Source organism: Haliaeetus leucocephalus, unplaced genomic scaffold (assembly GCF_000737465.1).
Source record: "Haliaeetus leucocephalus isolate CR32 unplaced genomic scaffold, Haliaeetus_leucocephalus-4.0 Scaffold177, whole genome shotgun sequence".
Lineage (NCBI taxonomy): Eukaryota > Metazoa > Chordata > Aves > Accipitriformes > Accipitridae > Haliaeetus > Haliaeetus leucocephalus.
This window is the reverse complement of record NW_010972613.1, coordinates 181,411-189,776: the sequence shown is the minus strand read 5'-3', so window position 1 is coordinate 189,776 and position 8,366 is coordinate 181,411. Positions and strand designations below refer to the sequence as shown.

At 56.8% G+C, this 8,366-nt stretch overlaps 1 protein-coding gene across 1 annotated transcript in view; it reads left to right on the top strand.

Annotated features, from left to right (window-relative positions):
• The first annotated feature begins 289 nt into the window (after positions 1 to 289).
• The window catches only part of CPSF7 (cleavage and polyadenylation specific factor 7, 59kDa), a 23,114-nt gene continuing 15,037 nt past the window's right edge, over positions 290 to 8,366 (top strand). The window contains exons 1-5 of the mRNA XM_010564361.1: positions 290 to 452; positions 5,179 to 5,397; positions 6,009 to 6,112; positions 6,480 to 6,625; positions 8,187 to 8,358. Of these exons, the coding sequence (XP_010562663.1) occupies positions 399 to 452; positions 5,179 to 5,397; positions 6,009 to 6,112; positions 6,480 to 6,625; positions 8,187 to 8,358 (695 nt within the window). The 5' untranslated portion in view covers positions 290 to 398. The remainder of the gene's footprint in view (positions 453 to 5,178; positions 5,398 to 6,008; positions 6,113 to 6,479; positions 6,626 to 8,186; positions 8,359 to 8,366) is intronic.

Below are 8,366 nucleotides of genomic sequence, written 5' to 3'. Positions count from 1 at the left end.
CCCCGGGGTGGGATGGGAAGGGGAGGGGAGGGGGGCTGGGTTATGGTTGCCCCCTGAGGGGGGGTTGTTGCCCGCAAGGGTTGGGTAGGTTTAGGGGAAATGGGGCTACGTTGCCCGCGGGGGTGGCCCTCAGCGAGGTGGGGGGGGGGTCCTAGGCAGAGGGTGAGGGGCTGCTGCGGCCCCTGTGTGGGTCTGGGCTGAGGCTGTGAGTCACTCTGGAGGAGTGGCTGGGTGCCTGTAGGGACGGGGGGGGCAGAGGGGACTCAGGGGGATGTGAACAGTGGGTCTCTGGTGCCTCGCTGACCCTCTTTCTCCCCCCTCGCCATGCTGCAGTGCACCTTTGGTCTTCCTGCTTCGTCCCGGTCCCAGCCTGGGCTCCTTCTCCCGTCTCTGGAAATATGTCCGAAGGAGTGGATCTGATCGACATCTACGCCGACGAGGAGTTCAACCAGGTGAGCACGGCATCCGGCCATGGGGCTGGGGCTACAGAGCCCCCTTTTCTGGGGGAGAGAACTGTAATTGGCGTCGGCCAACTCGTTAGCGAGGGGTTGGAGCGGTTAGCGTGGACTTACCTACCGGCTGGTATGTACACATTGAATGGAGGCGGAAGATGTGACCTGTGTGCCCGGGAAAAGGTGGTACAGCACTGGAGAGTCCCTGTGGGGAACCGAGGGCTGGGACTGTTCCTAAATCCTGGTGGCTGCCATCTTGAGCTGGGAATAATAAAGGGTCTTTCTGCGGGTTCAACATGTGGATGGTCACAAAATGTTTAGGAGCGGGGAGGCAGGGTTTGGGCCAGAACATTTGCTAGGATAGTGATGAGCAGGGATCGAAGGGGATAGTTGCAGCCCAATTGGAGAAATGAGAAATCCAAACTAGAAGAGGCACTGCCAGGGAACCGCAGGGTGAGGGAACCCAGAGCATTGAACCCGCGGGACCACCAAGGCTGGGAAGCTGTGGCGGGGACTCGCTGCGGTCGGAGAGCTGCCCATGGGCCACCTCACCCACCCGGAGGCTGTTTGGGACTCACAGGAAGAAATGACAGAGAATGGGAGGGTGCTTAGCTGTTAGAGAAGCAGACTTTAGAGAGGGATCTAGGAGAGCGGGTGTGAACGCAGATGTTTGAAGATTAAAAACAACCATGGAAAGCCCATGGAGGAAAGTTGGTCTGCGCTAGAGGGCAAGCTGCACGAACTGGAAACAAAACATGTGGAGGAGGGAATTGCCTTAAGCTCCCAGAGGGCTGAAGAGGAGCTGAGGGTGATAAACCCTTTGTTCTGTGGAGGTGGGAGGTTATCAGGTGAGAATATGCCATGGGTTAGACCTTCAGGGAAAAGCGAAATGGTGGAAACAGTGTTAACTGCCTCGGAACCGAGAGGACTGCGAGGTGCTTTCCAACCACTTGGGAAAAAGCAGGAGTTCTCCGCTGAGAGCAGTTGCCTTGGAGAAGGGCAGGGTCCAAGCTGGCTGTAACACTGCCAAAATAACAGTAACCTCACTAGAAAAGGTGAGTTGCAAAGCAAACGTCTGTTCTGCTTGTAACAGCTGGGCAGCCCTGCCCGGACACCCTCTGACTCTGAAATACCGCTTCCTGCGTCCTTCCTGAAAAAATCCCAGAATAAACCCGATTCCCCATGTATTAAACAATCTAGCACTGTGCTGGGACCAAACAGAACTGCTCTGGCTTAGGAACTGCCTCAATTTGTGTGTTTTCACACAATTTGCTTTTAACAGAATCGGGAAATAGGTGTTCCTGGCCTTGGGAGCGGAAGGGAGAGCTGGATAGCTGTGGGAATAAGGGTGGAAGGTGCAGATTAAGAAAATGTGTGGAGGTCGCTGGGCTGGAGTTTAGAAGCGCACAGAATAGCCAGGAAATTTCATTTCTGGCAATTACTCTGAACGCCAAAGGGAAGCAGTGAAGGTGGACATGGTAGCTACTGTCTGGAGAAGAACTGTGATGTTGGTGGGTGTGAGTTGGAAAGTCTGCAACATCTCGGAGGACAACTAATGAACAACAAACAAGTGGGAGGACTTAACAGGAGAACTCTGCTGCCGCTTCACGGGCGATCTGCGGAGATGGGCCAGCGCTGCCTGTCCCACCTGTGCCTGCAGGTAGGCTTTCCCGCAAAGGCTCAGCTCCTGGGAAGCCTAGAGAGGAAGGGGAACAAAAGCAGTGGTTTGAGTTGACGTGGGTATGTCTGCTGGGGAGGTGAAAGGGTCTCTGATGGGTCTGGTCTGGTCTCGGTCAAGTCTCGGGGATCTTTGGGAGTAAAGAAGTTAAGCAGTGTTGAGAGGAGGACGGAGCAAGCCTGGCTGCACAGCAGGAAGCAGCCTGGAAAGATTTAACTGGAGGGTTTGGGGGACAGTACACAAAAGATCTTTGACATGGCCAAGTAGATGGAGGCTTCTTAAAGCTGGAAGTGATTATCAAGGCCGCCAACTCCAGCATCTCGGTCGCCTCAGGCTGTGCGGCAGCAGGAAGAAACTGAGAGTTAATCTGTGCACAATGGCGCATGTGGGATCAAAGGGCGGTAGGAAGGTGCACTGGCTGCCCTGTGGTCCCTGTGGCACACCAGGGACGCCAGCGTGGTTCCAAATCCCACAGCACACATGGTAGTTACCGCCGACGGTGCCTGGCTTCATCCCCGTGCACCTTGCAAGGCGTCACGCATGGGTTCAGAGCGCATTTGCTGTGTCGGGGTTTGAATGGCAGTGAAGGTGTTAGGTGCCGGGGCGGTGGGTGATGCAAGAAGCCTCTCGCTACCGTGCGTTTCGAGCAATGGTCTGCAAATTCAGTGCAGTGGCGAGGGCAGAGAGCAGCAGAGTGGACTCTGAGCGCTTGGGCTGTGAGTACTTCTACACCATCTTCTTATTGGGCTGTTGGTTTTTAAAGGAGAGTGTCAAAAACGGAATGGACCCAGAGGATCTCTAAAAACTCCCAAGCTGAAGCATCCCCTAAGTAGTGTATCTGAGGGCTTTCATGCAATTTCTCCTCTAGCCCTCCTTGTTTTGTTCTTGACTTTATGAAACTTTCAGGCAGAAATCTTCCAGCCTTGGGCTGTGTCCAAAGGCGCTTCATCAGGGTAGGAGTGTGGGAGGCGGATTAAACAAACAGTTGAGCTGTTTTGAGAATGAGTGTAAAAATACTGCTCCCTGTTGAAATTCTTACAACCTTTTGATCAGCTCTGCAGCTGAAATAGGCAGATGCAAAAGTTACGGCTTGCTTTAGAAATGGATGTTGCTGTCAACATGTCTGGAGGAAAGTGGTTTGATTTTGATACTTCCGTGACCCTTTGAAAGCTGTGTGCTGAGCACCCTTCCCCGTCTCTCCCCTGAGCTCACAAAGGGACGTGTTTTATGTGTGCGGTTTCCTGACCGTCACAGTGTTGGGGATTTAACCACCTCGCGCTATCTTTAGCAGAAGATGTTGTCCGAACTGCCTTTGAAGTCCTGGAATTAAAAATTTAGGAGCAGAGCCTCTGTTTTTGTGCTGCACAGGACCTGTGCATTGCTCCCGTGGGACAGATACCAATGTGGTAATTTGTAGCAGAAATGATGCTCAGTGCACGCTGAATCCGGGTGAGCAATTAGTCTGAAGATCCGTAGTAAACACAGCACTCGCTGTACACTCCAAATTAAATATAGCCCGGAACAGAGTGGGAATTGGAAGGCAGATCTAGGACACTTGAGTTCACAGCTCAGAAGATTCCTTGGTGGCTGGTTCGTGCCGTAAAAGGCTGCGCTGCTGAGAGGAGGGGAAATGGTGTGCGTGCATCTGTGCGTGCAGACGGCGTGTGTAGCTCCTACCCTGAAGAGGGCTCTGCTGGCCCAAAACCAGTGAGCTTGTGGCGGCGTATCCAAGGCGAGCAGGGTTTGAGGGAAAGTGAAACCCCCAGGCTGGACTTGTTGTGAAGTGTGTGCCTGCCAAAGAGCGAGAGGCTTGTCCGTTGAGGGTGTTTGGTTTTCCACCACTGAACTCTTGCCCTCACACGCTTACAGAAGGTGAGCTTCTTCCTGGTAGCCTCCCAGAGCAGCAAGTTGCGTCTTGCCCCATTGCTCAAGACAGCTGACACCCTAGAAAGCTGGTCCTCTGCTCACGTGAGGTGTGTGCTGGAGCTCAGCGGAGGAGCAGACAGAAAAGCAAAAGGCTTGTTGTTGAAGTTTGGGGGAGGAAAATCAAGCCAGTGCAGTTAGCCAGCAGGGTAAAGCCTTGTGGTTCTGCTTCCTGGAGTATTCCTCCCTTCTCCCACGTCCTTATGTGTAAAAAAAATGCTCCAGGGTTATGTCAAGCATTGCAAAACAGAGCCCATCGCCCTGTCTTCGGGGCACTGGTAATCCTCATTGCTGGGGAAAGATGTTGATCCTGTTGCTGTGGGGCTTGCGTTAATGCTTGGCCGGTCGGAGAGCTGGGCAGCTGGACTGGAGACGTGCACGAGGGATTTCCACATTGCCCAGAAAGAAGAGCAGATGCTGTGGTGGATTGCTCAAGTGAGGGGTGGTCATAAGCCTAGGGCACAGCATGTTTTTGTAGGGCAGTGGGGTAGTGGGGAAGAGTAGTGTGGTGCTAGGAGGGGTCTGCTGGGCCAGGGGAAAGTGTGAGGAGTTGTCATTGCAAAATTGAAGTGCTGAAAGAGGGACGCACCATGGTGGCATGCCACCAAGGGGAGGGGACAGGGCTCTGGGCAAGAGGAGCTGGCTTGTGAGAGATAACAGGCGCCGGATCTGTTTGCTGTGGCTTCATTCATGGCAGTGATTCACCACCTTCTAACTGCGAACAGACCCAAGACAAGTGGTTTGGGCGCTAAACCTTTGGACTCAGCTTGTGCTGCCTCACAAGAGCTCGTGCACGTCAGCACTTGATGAATTGGGACAACTGGTTTGCAAACTGTGAAGGGGGCTTCCTAACCTCCAGTGTCATTCATCTGCAGTCCCCTGCACATCGGGGCACCTGCGGCAGAGCAGCACCATGAGATGACTTTAAGCATCTCCTGTAGTGGTTGGTGTTTGGCTTCTGCTGGACGGTCATTGCTGGGGGGATGTTGGAGGACTCCAGCAGAATGGAGCGGTCCTCCAGAGCCCCATTCAGGCTCTTAACAGCCCACAGGTTCCTTTCTGAGCTGTGGTTTCACACCTGGGGTCTCCCCTCTGCAGAGGTGCTCACGGTGTCTCCCCTTGCAGGACTCTGAGTTCAGTAATGCTGATCAGATGGACCTGTACGATGATGTGCTAGCAGCCAGCTCACAGCCCCCCGAAAGCCGCACCAGCAGCTCAGAGGCACCCCCGGAGATCCGCCAGGAGCCGTCCCCCAAGCCCAACAGCAAATCTCCTGCCATCCTGTACACGTACAGCGGGTTGCGCAACAAGAGAGCTGCCGTCTATGTGGGCAGCTTCTCCTGGGTGAGTGGAATCGCTGCCTGGCTGTGCTTCCTTGTGGAGGGGGTGTCCAGACCACCTGCATGGGCAGTTTGGGTCTCCTGTGCTACATACACAGATGGAGGTCCTCCAGAGAAACCCCTGAGGGGCTGCAGGGCTCTTTGGGGGTGCTGTTCCTCCGCGATTCACGCTGACCCAGTGTCCCAGGCCGGGTCGTGAGCTGGGCTTGACATTGTGATCTTGGGGAAAAGGGATTCGTAGCCCTAAGGGGCTTCAGGTCGAGCCTGGGGCGAGTGACCAGCGGCTGCAGTGTTTCCCTTGCACCGGCTGCTGCCCCACCTGGCTCTGCCTTCTTGGGGGCTGCGTGGGCAAGTCACCTTCTGCTTTTGACAGATACAGGGAGAGTCCTGGGAAGGCTCTGTCTTGTGTAGAGAACAGAGACACCTCTGGTAGCCATGCCCAGGACCTGTTTCAGACTCGAGATTGATTTTAAACTCCCTGTAGGGGCTCTGAGGGTGTCTGAACTCAAGTGCCCTGCCCCAGCCCCCTGAGCGCTGAACCTGGGTTAGCTGGGGGGGGGCAGCGTGGTCCTGCAAAGGGCTATGTGAGCTGACACTGGCCTCTCTTCCCCTCAGTGGACGACTGACCAGCAGCTGATCCAGACCATCCGCTCGGTTGGTGTCTACGACGTAGTGGAGCTGAAATTCGCAGAGAACCGAGCCAATGGCCAGTCGAAAGGGTGAGAGCCGAGGGGCATGTGGGGGAATGGGGGAGTCAGGCCTTCACGGCCACGTCCTCTGCGTTGGGGAGAGTGAGGAGGCAGCCGGTGGTTTTCCTGGCTGGCACAGGTGATGCACAGCCCACCTGGAGCTGGGATGGTAAAGCAGAGACTCCGAAATAGTGTGGGAAAGGGATGGGGGGGGTCATGTAACTCCAGGCTGGTTTCAGCTGCCAGGGAAGGCAGCGGGAGGGGGTGGTGCTGGGTGGTCTCTGCCAGCAAGGACGGATAGAGCCCCGTGGGGTTTGGCAGGGGGTCCCTACCCCCCACCAGGGGGTGAACCGCTTGGGGCTGGCTTTTGCTGACTGACCACCAGGCTTTCCCACAGGTACGCAGAGGTGGTGGTTGCCTCTGAGAACTCAGTCCACAAACTCCTGGAGCTCCTGCCTGGCAAAATCCTCAACGGGGACAAGGTGGAGGTGAGGCTGGCAACCCGGCAGAACCTGTCACAGTTCGAGGCGCAGGCTCGCAAACGTGAGTGAGGCAAAGGCACACCACAGGTTGGGGGGGGCTTCCACGCTGTGCAGCAGCTCCCGCGGGCCCCGCAGATCCCCAGCAGAGCTGTCAGGCTGAACCCACCAAGACCTCGGGGTGGGGGGACACTGCCAGGAGTCTCTGGGGGTTGTTTCCTGTTGCTGCTGAGTCTGATTAGATCCTGACCCGAGTCTTTATGATCCCCTTTTAGGTGCTCACACACTGCGAAGATCCCTCGTAGGCTCCTCCTCCTCCTCTCCAAACTGAATGGGCTTAAGCTCTTCAGCCTATCAACATAGCTAAGACCCTCCATATCTATTAGTAGCTCTTCTCTGGATCTCCTCCAGAATTTGTCCATCCCTGCGGAGGTAAGGTGCCCAACACTGGACGCAGTATTCCAGCTGGGGCCTGGCCGTGGGCTTTCTACAATGGCAATAGGTGGTCCTTGCCTCACTCCGCAGCGATGTGACGCCCCAGCCCCGTGCTGGGGGGCTCTGCGGAGCCACAGGGACTGTTGGCAGGAGCATGTACGAGGAGGTCTTGGCCAGCTGTGGTCATTGTAGATCCCGTGGCCCATTTCATGCAAGGAAAGCCTTTCTTCCTAAGCGCCCTGGCCAAGTTACAGTGGGGTAGCTGTGACCTTTGCACCCTCCCTTCAGCTCCAGTGCCCACGGTGATCTGCTGCTTGGCAGCACCATACGCTGTTAGACCGCGTCCCGACCTGCCCTTGCATTTCAGCAGAGCAGGGTGTGTTCCCTTCTCCCGCCGGGCACGGGGAGGCTGAGTTTCGGCCTGCCCCCAGGGGCCTTGCTGTTGACACGGCTGAGCTCACGTGAATCCTTGCCACCGGCTCAGGAACGCCGGCGCCTAGACGGTGCTCCGCTTGACGGCCATCAGAGCGGCAAGGCCCGGTGGGGAGCTGTGGCTCCCCCGAGGGGCTCGGGCAGAGGCAGTGCCCTCCATCGTACCTCTCCTGTCTCATCCTCAAAGCCTCTTTGGACACAGCAAGGGTTCCTGTCCCTCTCTTCGAGGGCAGACGGGCGCCGAGTTTTCCTTCCTCCAGCAGCTCCATTGCTGTCGGCACTTGGGTTCTGTCTCCTCGTGTTCCTCCACGCTCAGGCCTTTCTGAACCCGTGTGCGATCGCAGGCTCTCTGGGTCGTTTAATGTCTTCGGGGACTCGGGACCCAGCGACCTCTCTGCTGGGGACCTCGCGCCATTTCTTGGGGCTTTTCGCTTCTGTCCCTGTAACCCGCTTGCTCGGCAGCTTCCGCAGAGCCTCACTGGCTGAGAGTGAGCGTCCCTGGGGCACCGTGTGGGCAGCTGGGGTCTTGCTGGAGAGCTGGTACCCCCTTCAAGGCACGTGGAAGCGGAGGCTACGTTTGGCTGGCTGGATCTTTCTCTGGGCACCTTGAGCTCTCTCAAGGCTGCACCTCATGGGGCTGCGGGAGAGCATGGTCCTCGTGCCGGTTGCCACGGGTGGGGAGGAAGAGGAGGAGGAGGTCTCCGAGACCCTCAGGCCCTCCGGCCACGGCTCATGGCTCTTTCCTGTGCCGCTTGCAGGTGTGCCGCCGAGGGCCCACTCCCGAGACTCCGTGGACTCAGTGGACGGCCGTGCCACGCCGACAGAGAATGCCTTGCCGCCTGCCCGTGTGGAGAAACCCCCCTCTGTCCTGCCTTTTTTCAACCGCCCCCCCGCTGCCCTGCCCCTCATGGGGCTGCCCCCGCCGCCGATGCCTCCCC